Source organism: Dicentrarchus labrax, unplaced genomic scaffold, assembly GCF_905237075.1.
Source record: "Dicentrarchus labrax unplaced genomic scaffold, dlabrax2021, whole genome shotgun sequence".
Taxonomy (NCBI): Eukaryota; Metazoa; Chordata; class Actinopteri; family Moronidae; genus Dicentrarchus; species Dicentrarchus labrax.
Window position 1 is genome coordinate 7992248 of NW_026136714.1, and position 21395 is coordinate 8013642.

The window sequence follows — 21395 nt, forward strand, 5'->3', positions numbered from 1 at the left end:
GCCAACACCCAGCCTGCGCGCACAACTCCTTTTCTTCTCACCTTACACAGGAACCCCTCACATATTCACCCTGCTCTCTGTGTCAGGTTTAATAAGGAGGGATCATTAAGAAGTAAGACTGCATGAGTTGGTCATTGTATAGGGCTTCCTACAAAACTATTTGAGTTATAAACCTTTGAAAAAATATCTACATTTAGAAATGATTTGTATCATTTTTATAATTTAATCATGTGAAAGAGAGGTGTTGCATACTGATAAATGTTTATTTGTTAACAAGTGCTTTAGACTTGATTCATTTTCCACTATTTCATGCATTTCAAAACATACTGCCAGTCAGGAAAAAAAAGAAAATTTGTGACTGAAAATGTGTTGAAACAAACGCTTTAGCATTATTAGAAACAAATGAAACTCTTTCAGATGAATTAACCTGTTTAAAAGGGTGGTAATTTATTCAGTGTATACCCAAAACCACGCTTCTGTTCAGCCAAGTAAGCCACTTAATCAGCATGCAGGTCCTCGGGGGTTGAGTGATCTTAGGTGATGTTGAACAGCTTTACCATCAACATTGTTTTCCTGCGACGTTATTAGTGTTCTCAGGCCACAACAAACAGTAACATTATACCTGATGTTGTGGAAGTGGAGTGGCGGCGGCGCCAGCCTGCGATGCTTGACTGAGGCCGAGACGCGCGTCCACACCGACAGGAACAAGGACAGACAAGGCCTGTCCCACTGCAGGACACAGGGAGATATATGGAGGCCACTTATGGCGCTTAGAAGTGATTAAAATTGTTGACTGGTCCTTTAGAAAAACTGGAGTAATAACATATGTCATGGTAAATGGTAAATGTTTACTATAAGATTACAAACCCAAGTTTATTTAAGATCTCATGAGGATTTAAGTATGTTTCATGATTCCTGTCTCATTATTTAGAAATATGAGTTTATAATTAGTTAACTTTTTAACAAAAGATTAATGAATAGATTACCGAATGTTACTGTAACTCAAAGTAATGTATTTGTTGCTCAGTGACTTATTTTTACCTCATTACCATAGTAAAACTCCAGCAAAAAGACAAGACTCAAACTTACAACCTCTGAACTACGCAGCTGGTTATTTAATTTCTTGTCACCTGTTGAGTTTCCATCTTCCACAATACAAGGTAAAAGAAAAAGAAAGGTTAGGCTGGTTACAAGGGCAGGTAGATCTGTTCTTCGAGTACATTTGGGTGGAGCTCTGTTGACAGTTTGTTTAGGTCAGAGAAATCAGAAAAGAATCAAATTGATGGAAATTGCCCCACTCCAATGTAATTAACAAAACAGCCAGAAAACACTCACACTGTCCCGACAACAGGCGAAAAACACCTGTGTAAGTAAACCATAGGGGGTAGTTGATCTGTTTGCCACTAGGGGTCACCAAAGCTTCATGGGTGAGTTGCGAGGCCTTCTTGATTTTAAGACGTGCTAGAAAATGTAAAAAATACACACAGTAGGCCAATATTTCAGCATTTGGTTCACTTCTGTGAAGAAACGTAAATGTTAAGTAAATAAAATGTAAAGTAAATTGTCCATCAGAACAATGGCCAAGTGTCAGGGACAAGAAAACACTGAATTTGTCATAAAAGCTTAGTAAGTATGTATGATTGTTAAAAATAATAATAAATACATAATACGGAAAATTGTATAAAAAGAACAGGAAATAATCTGCTCAAAATTCATCCAAATAACTACTTTCACACAAACGTCGTGCAGTTCACCATTTGGGTTTATTGTACAGTTTTGAATATATTATGAAATATCCATTAAATATGTCACTTAAGGGTCCATTAAGGAAAAAGATTGGGAACCACTGCTTTAGAAATTACCTGAATGCCACAAGAGGTCGCTGTTTCTGAGGTTTGATTTAAACTGGCTGCAGAAATGGTCTAACAGAGGTTTAAGGTCTAGAGTTCAGTATTTGGATCACCATGTGAAGATACGTTTTCATCAGACAGCTGTCAGTAGCTAGATCAGTCCTACACATCGACATATAAAAGATGGATGCCATGACCGCTGTCCACATTGAAGCGAAAACATCATTGTTATCATGTTATCTGTTGTTTGTGGATTCTTACTGTTTTATTTTTTATTTTTTATTTCTATATAGCCTATATATATTTCATGATGATAGTATGTGGGTTTTTTATTTTTTGCTAATTATTTGTTTTGTTTAATTATTATTATTTTATTTAGTATATTCAGTTTTGCAGAATTAGTATATATGTAGAAAGGCAAGCATAGGACCAGCATTTTTTACTAGAGCAGGAGAACCATGCAGGAACCAGGATTTTATTTGTTCTTTTATTTGCTTGCTTTTTTTGGAGAAAATAAACCTTATGAAATACACAAAGTTGGAATGAACTGTAGACTTCTTCTCCATGCTGCAGCAGTGGCCCATTTGATTCTAAGTTTGAATTCAGTTTGATTTAATTTCAAGTAATTTTTTCCCAAAGATTGTTTCTGGGATTTTCAATAATTCTTATCACGCTGATATATGTTCAAGCGTAATTTCTTTAAGTTTAAATGTTTAAATGTGATGGTGAGATGGTTTATTTGAAGCTATAGAAAAGGAGGTTTAATGTCCTGATTGACAGTCAAGCCCTGCACGTGATTGAGTTGGCTGAGAATAGGGGTGAACGCTCGATACTGGGCAACAACCCTGATCACTACTACGCAGACCCCGTCTCAAAATGGCTGGGAGCTTGTCAAAATAACTATTTTCAATGAATAAACAAAGGGACATGGCAGCAAATAGGAGACTGAGCAGAGAACCAAGTAACTAGTACAGCAAATGAAAAACTAAATGACTGACCAGTCTGAGCACAGCCAGTAGCCATTTTGCAGCCACTGCAGTTTCTCCCTCTCGGTTGGAAAGGCAGGGTGAAATGAGTGAGCTGCAATCTGCAACTACACCATTAGATGACACTAAATCATTCACACTGGTCCTTCAAGCTAATTTGATCGCCTATAATCTATAACAATTATTTAAAATTCATTAATAGATGATCCATTATTTGGCAACTAATCACATAAACTCATAATGGCTCCATCATTTCTTTATAGTGAGCAACAGCAATTTGTTATGTTTCAATTCAAGGTGAGGACCCAAACGCAGAACACAGACTATGAGGAGCGAGGATGGATGGCGTGAGTAGGTTGGTGTTGAACAAGGGTTGCAGGGAAAGGGGCAGGCAGAGAGATGAATGATCTACCACTGCAGTTGACTGAACAGTCAGATACTGGATGTGTGTAGAGGTGTGGAGCAGATGCAAGGCATGTGAGTCGACTGGAAGCGGTGATGAGCTGATTGAGGAGGAGCAGAGCTGGCAGACAGGAGGGAAGCCACACCCACAACACACAGACAGACAGGAGACACAGGGGAGGAGTAAATGCTAGGGGAAATGCAGGGGTATATGCAGATACATCCTGCATTAATTAATAAATTAAAACATTATGAGTTTATGCTTTACTTAAGTGTGTTTTTTATAGCATTATTATGAAGTGTTACTGTTTCAGGATTTTTTTCTAGCAATAAAGTGGTACAAATATTGAAAACAAAAGGTACTCTTGGGGGAAAATAAGTTTTGAAGTGGGAGAGAATATGGTTTTTCCTGAAAATTATATTTAAATGTATTGATTTTATTAAGCTTTTGGTGGAATTTTGAGTTTGAGTTGAAGTTTGACCTTACCCTAATGCAGACTGTAAAGCCCTCTGAGACAAAACTGTGAGATAACTTTGATGTACTATATAGCCTGCTGAAGTCCATAATAAAGTCCATGTCCCATCATAAGCTTAATAGTTTAACTAATCTCCAGGTTTTACACAATAATGAATAATTTAGGTAACAAGTAATTTAATCTTTGCTCGATAATAATGAAGGGAAAATAGTCAAGTGATTTGATTTGAACATGGATATTCAGATATTTCCCCCCATTGTGTGGTGGAGTATAGGCTTAGGCTATTGCCCATCATTCTTGAAATACATTTTTTAATTTACTATGGAAAGACTGTTGCATTAGCATGTGTGGTCTTGCTGCTTTAGCTGCTTCCCGGAGCTGCTCTTGAGTAAGATCAAGTTCCAAGTCATACATAATGATTAAACAGACCCTTAAAACTTAATGCAATGCTTAGATTCTCTGCAGTGATAGTACATGAAACAAACACACCTTATACTGACAAACCAAGAAACCTGAACTTCAAAAGCACCGGGGGAAAAAACTCAGACTTCAACCGTGAATTGTTTGACACCTTAGGGATTTCAGGGTGTCCAGTTTGATGGGTAAATTACTTAATCACTACAGCAGTGTTCTCTGAAGGCTCGAAGCAATGCTCTCTTTGAGTTTCTGTGACTCCTGTGCCTTAAAATCAAAGTCTTTCCTATTGATTCCACCATTTGTCCCCTCACTGTAACATAAGAAGCTAGCTAAGTACAGTTTACCACAGAATACCCCTAATTCATCATACAGCAAAATAGGAGGCTGATGGCAGCTGAAAGAGGAGATAGAGTTGTCTTGCACAGAGTGAAACTGAACCCAGAGTTCCTATGGCCAATATGCACCTAAAGATGCTCGTCAAAATGTTATGTGACATTGACATTTCCATTCAGGAGAGAGGGATACTTCTCATTTGGAGTGTAGACTTATTCAGTCGCCATGAGATATGGGAGCGTGTTGTTATGTTTGTCTCAATGGTATACATTTGAAACATGATAGTTTAAGCAGCAGGTGGTTAGGGAGGACCTGCAGGTTACCGCCACCCCTATCCATGCTGAAGTGTTTATAAACAGGCAAACATGAGCAACTTGCTGACCTATGACCTCCTGGAAAATCAAAAAGAGGTTCACTGTACACAAAATGAAGGAACGTGCTCACAGAACCTAAATATATTGTCTCATAGATGTAATTAAGTTGATTTTTAATTCTGGTATTCTACTTTTAAACAGAGTAAAGTACTATTTCATTGCCAATATATCCTTTGAACCTGTTCAAGACAGCTTAGAAAGCTTTCTTATAATGCAGCAGCATAAATGCATTGGACTGATTGGCACTGTATATTTATACTAAAGTGTACTACTACTACTAATAATAGCTATCATCTATACATAAATATATATCCTGAAAGATGGTTAAGGGCACCTGTGGTAACATGGTATCATTTGTTGTAGTCATGTTTCAGCCAAGTTAGAACCAATTTGCTAGAGTTTCAGAGTGCAGTGACATCTTATCTAAATCATTATTCCCTTACGAACTCAGTGCTACCTTATGGCTAGAGGAGTAATGAAAACTGATGACTACAACATTCTGTTTCAACATGTTAAACATATGTGCCATCCATTACAAATTTATCTTTGTAGTTTTTTTTATGTATACTGGACTGATGTCTAAAACTGAAAATGTTGAATGTGTGTTGTTTCAAACAATACTTTTATATTTATTGCTTGATGAACAAAATTATGGATGAGGAGATGCAACAGACCACAATGAAGTATTTGAAATAACCATTTAAATTTGATTTGACAGACTGCTGTATTATCCATTAGCTTTGGCTAAAGTGTGGAGTGCTTGTGGATTTGTCCTTTCTTATGGAATTACAAATGGTTAGCTGACTATGAAGAAAGAAATTGGTGTAACCAGTTTCAGCCACTAGATGTCTCTGCCACACTGTGTTAATTCCAACAGCTTCACTAGAAGGATGAATTTATCCACACTTGATGATCAATAAGTAAGAGAATGTAATTTATGTATTTGTAATTCAGTGTAATTCAGCAGAGTGATGTTGAATTTACACTGCCCAAATTATAAGACACACTGATTTCACTGCAAATTTGCAACAAATTAATTGTATCTTTAACACTGGGAGCTTCTTTTAAGACAAACAAAAGCAAAGTAAATGCAACTAATATGTATATTTCATCTCATCTTTTCACTTGTGTTTCCCTTGAGGCTTGAACTAGACTTGAAATATTCCATCATCTATATGATACTACATGCAAGTTTCTCATCTCAGGCCCAATCTTGTGTGGTCGTGTTTCTCTGAGTCTTAGCATTTCCCTCTCATGTCTAACAGAAAGTCTTGGACATAATGTAAGACAAGTGCAAATGGCACTAAGGAAAGCCATAAATTATCTCCGCTCGACACTGTGTGGAACATGACTTCATGCATATCAGTGAAACCTTCTTCTCTTTTTGAATGTTCAGTGTTCAGTTGGAGAGCTGTTAAAATAGTCAGGTGCTCTAAGAGAAAAGCAACATTTGAGAGCGTTCAAGAGCATTTCAACTCCACTAGTGAAGTGACTGAATATGATGCTCAATTGGCTCCATCAATTTGATTGGCTAAGGCAGATGTTAGGAGCACAAATAGCATAGTGTTGTACAAATTGAAACAAAAGGATGGTGATTAATGCAGTGAAGCTATCTCTACCTATATATTCCAGGCAACTGTGCAGCCATAGTAAATGTAAATGTTTATTGAATTCAGCATATCCAGAACCAAAAACTGCATCACATTTGATTCCAAGACAAATCTAGAGATGCCTTGGCAGAAATGGAAAATGCTCTGTTTCATCTCTTTCCCCTGCCACTCCAGTGCTTTCTTCAGTAAAATTTGATCTAATTTTCTTTCCCGTCCTTGGGTATTTCCCCACAGAAATGAAGGGATAGTGATTGCTGGGTAAGATTGGAGTGGATCTAATCTTCCACTGCTCTCAGTCATACTCCATTTCACTGCACATCTAATTTGTCACACTGCTGATGAATATGCCACAAGTTTCATGGGAAAGAGAAGGACATAATGAATATAAAACACATTGGGAGAGGGGAGAGGCAATTGCCGTACCGCACTAACCACAGCGCATTGTTCATTTGTCCCATCAAATTGCTGACACTATGCATGCACTATGGATACATTGCTTTCTTCCCTCAGAACTGATCAAGAGGTTAAAACAATGACAAATAATGGTGGTTTTGTTGCTTGCCTGCAGCTTGTAGGCAGAAGTGCCATGATCATTGACTGCAGGGTCACTTCTCAAGGGGAGCACTAAGAAATGCATGTATTGCTCATATTCGAGTGACATTGTGAGCATTGCAGACAGATGAATTTTACATGCATGTGCAGAAGGTTTATACAATATAGTTTCAAAGCATAAGGTACCATAATGTTGTATCTGAGGGCTCAAATGGAGCACAGTTTCATTACCAGCTTTAAAAAGCATTAACATCAAATAAGAAAAAACACAAGCAGATGGTATGAATCGCATCTGCATAATTGTATTCTAATTTCACCATTATTCATTATTACTCTGGTTGTGATTGTCAGGGTGGTGATACACTCGGCAGCAGTCTAAGCAACAGGCAACAAAGTGAATAGACAGGGTCAAAAATCTGTTCAAATGTTTCCTGGCAACAAGATGTTTCAGTGTGTTGAAAGCAGTAATTCCATCCCAATTGCTTTTAAAAGTTGCCCACTACATAACTGCTGATGTAACTGGGCAAAAAGACTCTGTGAGAGACAGATTTTCAAACTGACCATATGGAAAAATTCAAAAGCGTTTTGCTCTGTCCTTGACGCTTGTGCTAAATTCATTGATGAGTTGAGAGTGAATGTCTCTTTAAAGAAGGAGATGATAGAATCTGTGTGCAGAGCTGCTGCATCACCTATCCATGAGACTGGAGAGCGGCTGAGAAAGCCCTTCAGGACTCTTCTCTAAATAGGCATGAAATTATATCTCCCTCTGACTGAGATTAGCGTCCATGGAGCCTCTTGCGTTCTGCCCCCTCTTTTCCTCAGGCTCTCCAACCAAACAGGCACTTTGCAGTTTCAGCTCGTTTGTGCTCAAGTTTAAGAAAGTTCATTTTTCATCAGGAGGTGCTCTCTATGTACTTCATCTTCCTTTGTGGGTCCTGCACAATGTGTCACATATACTAAAGAGATGTGGTAAACTATGGCGATGTTACATGCTGATGATTAGTGTTTAATATAGCAGCCGCTTTATCGATGAAGAATTTGATTCTCTGTGACAGAACTTTTTTTATCAAAGGAAGCTCAGGAAGAAACTGATACGTAACAAATCTTAGGGAAAGCTTAATTATAGATTTGAATTCAGATGTGGCTCAGTCACACTATAGTAAAGCCTGTGGAGAGAAACGAAGAAGCCTTTCTAATGTCACCAAAGTGGAAAATCATAAACCTTCAGGACAAAGGAAGTCCCTATACTGTACACTATATTCTGTAACTCTAGGGACCAAATGGAAGCAGAACACAGTAAGAATTGAACCCACAGAGAATTATCACCAACTCTGCATTTCCTCTCAGCTCTATGGAGTGCTATAGCTTCTTTCAGCACATTGTTTTGGTTTTCTGGCTGGCAACTTTATTGTTTTGGCTCCCCCTAAAATCCCACTGCACAAGACCTGGCCAGCACCAAACAGCAAACAGACTTGCAAGACGTTAGTGAATAGCTGGTGAACACAGTGAAGCTTTTAGCAGCTTAAGAGCCAAATGTTTTTTTCAAGAGTTGCAGACTAGAAAAAGTGAATACTGGATATACACTTTTCAGGTGGTCAGAAAACACGACTCCAAATGTTTCTACGGATCTTTTGGACATGCAATAGGTACCAGTATGCTAACAAGATTTGCCATACCAAGTTAAAGTCTTATCCAGCATGTAACATTTAGGAGGATCTATTGGAAGAAATGGAATATAACATTCATAGGTATGTTTTCATTGGTGTAAGTTTTTATCTACAGATTGAGCGGGTCCTCTTCTATGTTGAACCATCATGTTTCTACAATAGCCCAGAACGGACTAACCAAACACTAGCTCTAGATAGGGCTTTTTGTGTTTTCCACAAATTTTGTAGCCACTGTAGTTTCTCCTACATGCTTTTCACTCATTTTATTTTCATTCATATATCAGTTATGCATTCAACAAGAAAGGTACATAACACAAACACAAATAATAGCTCGTTTCCAATGCCTTCAAGTGGCCAGAAAATACTCTGCTCAGTTTTTTGCTGTCATGCCTGCAGCCATATTGCTCACCTGAAAGCTATGCTGTTACCTGTTGCTACTGGCTAAGGTTCATATAGCAAGCTTCACCTCGACCCCAGCGTACTCCTATAGGCTCTACAATCTACAGTCTACAATCACTTAGGGAGAAGTTATTGTCACCCCCCAATCACTGCTGTATTAAGCTTGGTGGGTGATGAGCTCAGAGCCTAGACACCAAATATCATTGCTGTAATAGTTAACATTTACATTACAATCCACTCTACATAAGTTGGCTGACTGAAATGTTGCTGGCACCTGCTTACCATTGTATTAACTGAAGATTTGGGACACACTTGGATTACCTAATACAATAATTTCAATAGTTTCTCCAGCTTTCTCTTAAGTTTCATAAAAGGTGTTGAGAGTTGAGGCTAAAATGGACATCAATACAGCTCTTTAAAAGCTGGTGCCAAGTGTTTGGGATGATGGCAACACAAGGACTGAGCCTGTTTCAATTTTTTCTGCGGAAATTAGAAATGCTAATAGCCCTGGATATTATCATGTTGTCATGGGTGACACACTTATTGTAGATTTTGTGGTCTGGTGGAAGGGGTGGGGATGAAGGTAATCAGCAGTCCAGAAAATCCAGCAGAAGTATTTTAGAAAATAAACTCATTGTCTTGGTCACACAACATTTGACACTTAATCAGGAGGTCATGGCAGTTTGCTTCTTATATCTTGATGTTGTGTTTTTTGAGTAGGCCTATTTGCGTGTTCCCAAAGATCTTTTATGTGGTGGGTTTATGTTTGTTCTGCCATTGCTGTGAACCATACAGTCACAACATGTGTTTCGTTAACCAGCAGTGGAAAGAGAAACTTTACTCAGTTTTCATCAGCTTCCATCCATTAAACAGCACATTTGGGGATTTGCTGATAGACAAACCAAAGGCATTAAGTCAGAGACACTTATCTCAATGTTTAAGGGCAACTGATGGACAAGAATGTAGAGGTCTAAAGGACATTTTAAATTGATAGATGTTGATGCAAATCTGCAAGTGATGATGGATCCAAATAAGTGAAACGAGCAAAGCAATATATTTCATACCATATGCCAGATATGATAAATATTTTATTTCTGATCAGCAAAAGACACACAATTGATGCATTTGTATCTTTCATGACTTTTCAGTACAGAGGAAAACCCCAAACATATCCACAGTATGGGTATATATGTATATGGGTATATTTTAAAGTGCAAGTGATTCACAAGGGTCAATCATGCGTTACATAGCATCAGGAACTTCAGTAATCTCCTTAAATCCTTGATAACTTTTTTGAATCTGATAGTAAAATAACTGTCACTTATATATGAATACAAAATAAACTTTACTAGTCACTGAAGCTTTTTGATTTTGTTTAAGCACAACGTTTATCAATCTATTTCAAGTCTTGAGAGGAAAGAGTACCATGAAGTGCCAGAAATAAGGGAGTCTTTAGTCTCTAGTGTTGACAGGAGAAACAGATTCACAAAACTCACCATGGGTCAATTTAATAATGCTCCAGTACCACCTAAAGCACCCTATGATTCAATTAAAAACAAAAAACAAGTGAACCTATACTTTTCTCACTTTCGTTTTTCCAAAACAGCCTTCATGGGTCACCTAACTTGGGCATGTCCTCGACGAAACAGACATTCAGTATACAGGTACATTCTCTGAAATTACCATGATATTTGACTTGGTGAGGAAACAGTCAATTTGCCCTTGCCAAATATGTTTGACACAAGGAATGTTCATAGAAAATAAATATGTAGACATGAATAGACATTAAATGTTTAAATGTAAATGTGGACTGATGCTGAGCTCACTGTGTGTTGACAGATCAGAGCGGCCACAGTAGAGGGGCATCTGGACAGCATCATACAGGGTTTACACAGTTTAGCAGCAGCTGTTGGGTTTTGGATTTACCCATGGACAACAAAGATACAGACAAATGTATCAATAGTACATGAAGAAGCCCTGGCCCTTCAGGATGCGAAATATTCAAACTGATTTCCATTCACTGGGTAAATAAAACATGTCTCAATTGCACATGTGCTGAATGTTTCAATGCCCTTTATAGTGGTTAAGATGCAAAGTGCATATTTAACATAAAATAGTAAGCTAGGATATATTACAGTATGACTATAGCTCTTAACTTCCCAAGTGATTCCTTCAGAACTGCTGTCCTTTCGCTCCAAATGACACAAAAGAAATGATCATATTCACGAAACAAAAAGAAACACCAGTTTACAAAAACCACAGAAACAGAAAGCGATATAGAGGAGCAATGCCTTCACACTATGTGTGCAGTATGAGAGCATACGTGCTGCTGCTTTATTCACACAGCATCAGCTGGCACTGAATGAAATAAAGGTCAATTTCTGTGTTGCTGTGAATCCTTTGAATGTGAGATTATTGCATAGTTTGGAATTCTTAACATAGCTATTAAATTGACACTGACATCTGTTTTCAGGTCTGTGCTTCACTCTTATCAATACAGAACAATATGTAAATTCACTTTTTTTCCAATCAGGACTGGGCTCAATTCCTTTCATGAAGTCAAAGTAGAAACTATAAGGGCATTCAATGTCAATAATTCCTCATAACGTTGCTATAAAACTATATACTATAGACCAGTTTGCAAGGTTTGAATTTTTCGAGAAAGGGTATTTTCTGACTCAAACTGCTTAATGGTGAACTGAACCCAGCCCTGGATCCAAGTTAATCTCTATATTGCATTTTTAATATCCACAAGCATCTGCCATTTACTTCCAAACAGAAACTAACTCAAAATTATCTCATTGAAGTTAATGGTGGAAAAACCACCATCTATATCCCAGGAATAGACTAAACAAACACCAGCATGAAGAGCCTTCTCAGTGACTCTGACTAATCTGCTGATTCTGAATGATTGTCTTGATCTCTGAAGGCCATATTTTTTTAGAAAAGAAAATTGCTTAATGGATTAAGTGTACTGGAACTTTTTGTTGGACTGATATACAGTTACAATGTCATTTAATATACACAAACTAACATAAGCTTCTTACCTACTAAGATGCCTGAGTGTCATTTTAATTGAACTCTCAACAAAAAGCAAAGTAACAGCGGCCTGTACATTTCTTTACACACTTTTCTAGCTTTCTCACTTTGACTGCTGCTTGTCTGTTGCTAAATCCCAGTGCAATCTTAGCAAAAATGCTTTAGCCAAAAGTGTATGAAACTCCCTGACTTTAGGTTCCAGTTTAAGTGAATATCTTAATCTTTGATCACTTTTCTTTGTCATTGTGTAATTTGTTCTCTTTAATAGAGCACTACCATCTAGGAACACATCAGTCTTTTAAAGGCCCTGACAAAATGTTTTCTGAATCAACTTCTAGCTACTGTACAAGTAACGTGGTCCTACAACTATTTTCAGTTTTGGTTATTATATGAGAGATTTCTGTCCCTGCTTATCTCACTTGACTTGACTTGTCCGATATGGGGATATTAATTAGGAATTTTTATTATTAATCATTTGAAATTTTAAGTTTTCTGGGGCTTTAAAGGACCAGTGTTAAGTATTTAGTGGAATATAGCAGAGAAGTTGCAGACTGGAACCATTGGAATACAGCTCAGCTCCAAATGTCTACGAGAAACTATGGTGGCCTCTAAACTTGCAGAAAATACAATAGGCCCTATCTAGAGCCAGTGTTTGGTTTGTCTGTTCTAAGCTACTGTAGGAACATGGCGGTTCAACATGAGGGACTCCGCAGAAGAGGACCTGCTCCCCTTGAAGATAAAACAGGTCATTCTAAGGTAACCAAAACATGATTCTAGTTTTCAGGTGATTATACACCAATAAAAACATACCTATGAATATTATATTCCATTTCTGTCAATAGATCCTCCTAAATGTTGGACCTTTAAACTATGACTTTGCAGATACTACAGTATGATGCATGTCATAATTTCTCATAAAAATAAATGCAAGAGATAATCGCTAACACTACATATGATTAGAATTTATTTGTATGTAGCCATCTTAAGGGAAATTAATTTCAGCCTATGCCAAGAGAAGCGCCACAAAGTAGAGCAGAACCGTCAACAACTTCCTTATGAGGGTACTTGATGCTGGTGTTTGTTTTACTGTGATTATACCTGGTCAACGTTTAAAAATGTGCACAAACCTCTAGCACTGAACAAGTGCATCTAGCAGCTGCAATGACAACCTTTTTTAAAACCAGAAAGTGTGTCAAAATGAAGCTATTGTTTTGTTGTGGTCCCTTGTAACAACCATAAAGTAGATCACCTGACCTGAATGACCAACCTTGTTCCCCTATGGCCAGCACAGAGTCATGACATGGGTCCCATTCAGTCACCACAGTGTCAGCTCACTTTCTTTTTTTTTTTTTTTGGCATAGAGCTCATGTTCAAATAGGAGCCATGACTGAACTGTTTTTTAAATCTGTAAACTGATTAAAACTACAATAATGCATTAAAATAAAAAAAACATTAAATAATATAGTAGGAAAATAAATATCATTCCAACAAGGCTTTTTTTTTTAAATAGTCACTCTCAATCTCGACACAGGAAGCCAGTGTGTATGTCACGTTATTCACCTCAGAGAATGACAATCATCGGCCCAAGAACATGGCTGCTCTCAGTCTCATCGGTGAACGTGCTAATCAGCTACTGCACATACACTACTGCTTCACGCTCACTCAAGAACATAGATACAGATTCCTCTAAACATGGTCCCACATATACTGCAGAGCTCAACAGTCATATGCATTACAAGTGTCTGGATACAAGATATGCAAAAATTAACTTTTTCTGATAGTTAGACTTGGCCATGACCTGGACAATCCTTATGTGCAGGATGATGATTTAAAACAAACACGTGACCGTGGCTACATCTGCCATCGGAAAAAAACAAAACAAAAAAAACAATTATAAGTGCTATAGCTATACACTATTTTGGTATTTCATGAATAGCATTCAGGGCAGTTTGTAGTTTTTTGGTCAGTTTAAGGTAACCTGTCAAAGGTTATCATGAAACCTCTGCAGACCTCACTCCGTATGAGCACTCTCCTTTAGAGGGCTAGCTATGGCTGTCTCAGATAACTTAGTATACAGTACATTTAACTGTTATGTTGGTGTCAGAAAATAGATATGAAACTCATTTCCACATCTCATGCTCACAATTTGACTGGTCTCGTCACTGAAATATTAAATACATCTACCAATAATTTCTCATTCCTATCAATGAACTAATAATAATCCAACTACTGATTTCTATTCATGAACAAACGTCTGGAATATGAAATCTGTGTTTTTGTCTTTTAAAGTATGGACTTGTGCTCTAGAGGTGTGAACCACTATGGCTGTTTTTTTGTTTGTTTTTGTTTTTGTTTTTGTTTTGCTTGGCATCAAAAGACATCTTAAGGATTCGTCTCTGTTGGAGGAGGTGAAGAGGAGTGAGCAGGACCATGTTGCACAAATGCAACAGCCACATGTTCAACACTAACTGTGAGCAGACACGTTTGAAAACAGTCGATGGAAGGGGGGGGTCTCTCAAGCCTAAAGTGTAGGATATACAATATAACAACAATCAAACTCTGATTCTATGGGCGTTCCGGCATTCCCTAGAGGTGCATATCTGTAACTTCCAGTCTAGCGGAGGAATGTATTTTATCACCCCTAGGGAATAGAGGAGCTTTCATGATGTTTTGAGGAGTGTGTGGAGTTTCTGAATCTGAGTGGAAGTTAGGAGCTGTCACTGGCAGAGCGCTTTTTGCCAAAATGACTGGCAGAGTCTCTGTTTCGAAGATTAGGCTGGATCTTGTACATATGGGGACCCATGGACCAGCGCCAGCTCCCACGGCCCTCCACTCCAGTTGGGATGGCGGCAGCTGCAGCCACAGCAGTGGATGGGCAGGGCTTGTTCTGCAGCAGCTGAATAAGCATGGTCATCTCTGGGCCAAGCCGCGACACCATGCTGGTCCTAACGCGGTCCACCGTGTCCTCATCACAGTCCATCAGGCTCTGTAGCAGCTTACCATAAAACCTAGGACAACAAAACAAAGCATGACAGAACGTCTTTTTAAGAAATCAAAGCTAAATATGACCAAAAAATTGCACTTATAGTCTGATGTCCTCCATATGGGAGTGACCATCCCTTCCCTGGTCTCTACTAAGCCTTGTGCTCCACCCTCCTAGGCCTTTTGTATCCACTCCCAAACTGCAATCCTACATGTATTACAACAACAATAGGAACAAAAACATGCAAACTTGATATTCTTGTTTAATTGTATTTCATTGTACTAAAGAATGTATGAAGCAGGCGGTAACCAAAACATGGAAATCGATACAAATTTAACCATCTGCTATGCTGCATAAATCAAGGTCAAAGGGTTATTTGAAACATGCCAGGCATGTATATTTGTATTTTTAGGATGATTCAAACACATGTCTAGGGCTTCCATCACCCAAAATGAACAGCAGCTATAGCTGTCTGATTGTCCTTTACTGGAGCAATACACCCTTGTTTAACACCTAACACCTTAGTTTTTTCAGCCAGCCACTGAACAAGTCATGTACAACGCACACAACTGGCACCACATTATAGCCCTGATTATCTTGTTTTAAAGTATTTGTACAGTAGAGGAAAAGCTCACCTATTGGGGAAGTGACTTGGTAGCTGTGCCACTTCACCAATAGCATCTGGATTCGATCGGGCAACAGTGCAGATATCCAGCTTGCTGTAACACTCCTCTTGGACTTCGGATATCATTCTTTGGAAGGTGGAGCAGCGGCGGATGGTGGGGAATGCCTTCGAGGTGATGCCATTGGCAATGCACTTAAGGCTCTCCTTCACAAATGCTTTACCCTGTAAAAAAACAGCAGTGCTTCACACATTCTTGCCCTGACAGTCACACCCATATAATCCTACACAGCTCATATGCACATAGAAACATACAGAATGGCATACAGTATGTAGTCTTTGTGAAATGAATTAGAGTGTATACCTGAGTGTCAAATTTAGCAGCACTGTATAGGAAGGACTTGCAGATGTCATGCATGCCATCTGTGTCACAAGTTGAGTTTTCCAGGCAGGCGAAGGCTCCGCAGCCAACTTGGAGGGCACTGTTGAGACAGCGTGCCACATCTGCTGTGGGCACACAGAGAATGGACCATCAGCAGGGGAGCCAACAGTGGGTTCACTGGGAATCACTGCACACTCACTGAGCTCATTACACAAGGGTTGCCAGGGTTTCAGCTAAAAAATGTGCTGAACAAAAGAGAATTTTCATACTTTGGTGATTCACAAAAGACATACAGTCACTCGGGGCAAATAGTGACTTGACTGGGGATTGGACACCTTACAACTCTGAGAGTCTCAGACACTATTTGGCACAACTGCACTTTTCTCTTGGCAGGGACCTATATTCCACTGTTTGGTTCTTTTCAGCAGAGCTTGGATGAACAGCACCAGAAATACCAAAGAGTTTCCTGAAAATTGTTGGCATGCCTGTCGACACGCACAAACATACACTTGTACCGCTGGCACACACACACAAGTACACACACGCATACAAACGCATGCTGCCACCAGACTCTGTCTTCAAAAGTCGTATAATTGTCACGCTGAATTAGAAGATCCTGCTTCCAAACCACTTTAATATTCCTAACTATTAACTAAGAACATGTCACAGTTCAGTTAACTATCCACAATTGATCCCATGAACATCTACATAATGAAATACACATTCAGAAAAAGCTTCCATATTCATTTCAGGAGCGTCACATGACTGGAATAGGCTGTTTAACCCACGAGTAACCCTGATCCCCATCTTTGTAAAACCTATGAAACAGCTACCATGAAACATCATTCAGTCCATTTTCCAAAAACTGATCTTGTCCTTAGGACAGTTCTGAGTCCAAGCAACTGACTTGAAATTTTACACAGAGCTATAAAACATAATCTGTAAATCAGTGTATCCAGATAGTTGGCTTTCCTTCTTCTTCGTCCAAGAATCCACTGCGATGGCAAGCAGCCTGACTCAAATCCTTTGTAATAACCATTAAGAAATGTCACCGCGGAGCCTAAGCCTACTTGGCAGACTTCGAATCTGGGGCCCCATGTTGACCTGCACAGTCAGATAAAGTCTGCCGGCCATCAGGGACCAGAGATTGTTCTCAAAATACAGCAAGTGAGCTGCAAATCTAATGATGATGAAGCAATTCCTGCAGAAGCAAATCAGCATCCCTGTTACTCACTGCCTTTTATCACTGGGCTGCTGGGCTTTGAATGAATCCATGCAGCTTTTATGCTTTGCAGTGTCATTTCTTGATGGTTATCATAAGGGATTTTGACTCAGGCCTTTCTTTTGAATGATGGAAGACCTGCCAACTAATAGGGTTACATTTATTTGTCCAAAAGGCACAGCCCCAGTGACAAACATTATAGCTTTTTCTGAAGCATACTGAGAGGAAAATACAATAGTGTAGCCTACTTCTTTTTCTGACTTGAAGCCTACACGGGAAGCTTTATGTTTTACGCACTGAAAACCCCCCTCAAGTCCACTATAATGTTGAATAGTGGAACCTATGCAGCAGGAAAAGCCGTGAGAAAGACACTATCAACATGACACAGCCTGCACTCTCAGGTGTCAGCACCAAGCTCCATGCTCATCTGTTGCCGGCAGGACACCGGCAAAAACCACAGCGTTAATCCCGCAGCCTTCTCCATGAATCAACGCGCTCGTTTAGACAGAAAAGGCTGCATAGGCCAAAAAAAGAAAAAAGAAAAATATGAGAAGAAAATCTCCTCATAGTAAGCGAGCAAAGGTAAGGCTGTGCATTGTGGAAATTGTGTGTAAAGAAGCAAGCAGTGCACTCTGAGATATGCAGATGGAAGCAGCGTGTTACTTACAAGGGCTATTGGCAGAAAAGCGTGCTCTCCTGGGCGAATAAGACTCGTTTTGATCCAGTTCATATGCAGATGCGTTCAGCATCATCAGGAGAAAAAGTCCGGTCCTCAAAGGCATCGTCCTCTCAACACAGATTATAGAACTAAATGTAAAGAGACGCCTCCTGCTTTGTGTGTAATTCATAAGAATAACGCTCCAAAAAGCTTCTGCAGCGCCGAAAACAGAACAAATGTAGGCTATTACAAGTAAGCTGCCAGCAATTTCTTTACATCGGACTCCTCCTTGCTATCCTTTTGACTTGCATGACAGATAGAACCGATGTCAAGCCTGCATGGGTTTATATGGGAGCGCTGAACATTACGAGTTCTGCGTGTGGACCAATCAGAACGCAGTATTTAGGACCGTGGTCCTCGTTTCTCCACTACTAATTGATAAAATCATTTAACAGCGGCCAACACAGATATTACAGCTCGACAGGAAGAATTTGGGCATTATTTCTTATAATGACCCTGAGTAACTAAACATGAATATAGTTTTTTACTTCATTTGTAACCTTATAGAGACTTTTTAGATCAGTGTTACAGGTTGTATATTATTTCCACTGACATATTTACACCCAATCCATAAACCTGTCACCTGTTACACAGCTTCAGCTACTCCCCTTCATTACTGAGGTAGGTTTAAGTAGTCACCTATTGCCACTATGGCCTCTGATTATGATGTGACTTACATACAGTGCTATATTTCAACAGTTATAATGTACATAGAATAGGACTTGTCAATATGCTGCAATCCTTTTGTGCAGCCCTACAATACATGTATATGATGGCTGACATGCTTGCCTAAATAATAGGTAAGGAACTGTAACAAATGATGTGTTATTTTTGCCTGAGGGGAGCATAGTCTGACCTTTTGGGAGTGTAGAGGAAGGTCTTATATTTATTTAATATTTTATTTCAGTCATCCTAAGAGAAATTGTCAAATTTATTGGAAACTTTTTTTTTAACTTACAAGTCACTTCCTGCAGCATGACATAATTAGTATTAATATATTACATAAAAGTCTATACAGTCTATATTATATATGTATAATATAAGGTTTACTATGAAATACTGTTAACTTGTCTTCCTAGTTTGGTGACATTTGGAAAGATAAGTTTCGAAGTTACAGTAACAGTTTGATCTGACAGGTTTGAATTTTACTAATATAATAAGATCATTAATGCACACACGATATTTGCAAGAATCCACTGCGGCTGAACGGAAAGAACCAATCAGAGCCGAGAAAGATAGTTGATCGCTGAGTCTCATTCCCAGGTAGTCAAATACAGACCTTTGGGACCTGGAAATGAGATGATCAACTATCTTTCTCAGATATTTTTATAAAACTTACCGACTGCATCTTTAACCAAACACTTGACCTTAATTTTTATATATTATCTTGTTTTGTCAAAAATTTGCCTATTCTTAATTTCACTTTTTCTAATTGGTGGTTATTGTGAATATCATTATCCCATAAAGTATAAAAATGTTTAAAGTGGAGTACACGCGTTTATGTTTTTGCCTCTTTTAGTTGTTATTTTTAGATATTTGTGTGGAAGGTGGTGCATTTCTAATTGGAGGCAAGGGTCCAAAGAAAACAGTGGGGAGTGCCTTGCTTTTTCATGATTCAGCCTTTCTGCCCACCCCAAATCATTTTTCTACAGCCCCTAAAGTCAGCAAATGCAAAGCCCATCTCCACACTAATAAACCAAAGTGTATTTAACCAACCTGTATTCTAGTCAAATGGGGTGTGTACTTTGCCAGACTTGAACACCCTTGTCCAAATATCAACACAGAATATTCAAATGACGTCTTTTTATCGCTCTGGCATTTTCCTGAACCGTGCTCAATGATGACAGCATTGTTGCTTTAACTTAAGGGAATCTACTGAACATGGAGATAAACTACCTGTGTTGTTGACATTAAATGCGGGTAATGATTGCTTTTGACCCAATTCTCCATTCTCTTCTTCCCAAGTCAGTGAAATGTTGGCTCAGAGTCCACTAACTTGCAGCTGCACGTGCCGGCATACAGAGGATGATGTGTGGGACTCTAAGCTATCATTAATCATGGAGGCCTCACGCCTCTTCACCCAGTGCAACACTCGACTCTTACAGACAGTATCAGACACTATGAAGCTGAATTGTCTTGATAATAAGAATTTGGAATAAAACAAAATGTTTAACAGTGAGCTGGAAAATCTCCATTGACTTAGATATACAATAGTAACTTGGTTATCTGTGGAAGTATCTGTTAAATATTCAGTTACACTGGATCAAACCTGGATGAACTTGTCCAGGCTTCTAAAATGATTCAAGCCATGCTTGTCCTCTTGCCATCAGATATACAGTTCATTACAGGTGTCAGTGTGTGCCAAGCACAAACCACCCCATTAGTTTTGCCATTAGTAAAAGATTTATGATATTTTCCTTGCATGTTATGTCAATTCACTTTTCCTGTGGTGTTTCAGAGAGCAGAAAGCCCTCTTTGTGCCTCTCCTCTGGTTGTCTTTGGCAATCACCGTGCTACAACCCTAATTTCTAGCAGTGTCAGTTGGGCATGATGTCAAGCTGTTGGCACCTACTCTGCTGGGAAATTCAAATATGGGCCTCTGTCAGCTTCACCAATAGCCATTGTAATGGAAAGATAATATGAATGTAACAACCTAATGAATGAGCTATCTACTGTCACAATCAATCATTATCAACATCCCAGTCCATGAAGGGCATAAGTTAAATGTTACACATGTGATTTTTGAGAATTTAATAGCTTGCAGACTGATGACTCTTTGACAGCTTTGGTCTGTGATCTTTTTTGTCCATATTTCCAAAATTAAGTTTGACTGTCCAACGCATTCTTTTATTTTTAGCATCAGTTACTCTTGCTTCTGTTACAGCAAGTAAAAGAAACAGTTTCCAGAGTGATGACTGGTTCTCTTGCCTGCAAATTAGATGAAGAAAACAGTATGTCAAAGGTCAGCATGCTTGCTTATTGGTTATGTCAGCACTCCTAAAAAACCTGCACAAAACAACAATCTGAACAATGTGAGATTTGAGTCAGATGTTGAGCTTATATTTATGCTTTCCATTAATATGTTGCTGCTCTTGCATTTATTGTTTCCTTATGCTTTTTCATTCAGGTGGGCAGGGGTTCGGTGTGTCTCAGCTGAAAATGAAGACGAGAGTTTATTCATGAGTTTGGAAGTTGCTCTCGTCCTTGTTGCACATCACTGCAGACTCTTCCTTTTTGGAGTGTAGCCATGCCACAAACACATTTGAGAAGACCATTTCTGCGTCCTCTGGGGGAAAGGATAATGAATTCCTTTGTCAGGTAGAAGAAGGTGATTCACCTTGTTTTCAGAAATATAACAGACAA

The 21395-nt window shown here is 38.7% G+C and overlaps 1 protein-coding gene across 2 annotated transcripts; it reads right to left on the bottom strand.

Annotated features, from left to right (window-relative positions):
- Positions 1-14604: 14604 nt before the first annotated feature.
- On the bottom strand, positions 14605-18282 carry stc1 (stanniocalcin 1). 2 transcript variants are annotated; one of them, XM_051422670.1, is made up of 4 exons: positions 17982-18282; positions 16075-16214; positions 15724-15935; positions 14605-15113 (listed from the first exon to the last, which is right to left on the bottom strand). In XM_051422670.1, exons 1-4 carry the CDS (start codon positions 18160-18162, stop codon positions 14813-14815), a joined length of 834 nt encoding a protein of 277 aa, XP_051278630.1. In that variant the 5' UTR covers positions 18163-18282; the 3' UTR covers positions 14605-14812. The 2 variants fall into 2 exon arrangements, with proteins under 2 accessions (XP_051278630.1, XP_051278628.1); XM_051422668.1 differs by having other exon boundaries at positions 16075-16217.
- Positions 18283-21395: the final 3113 nt, after the last annotated feature.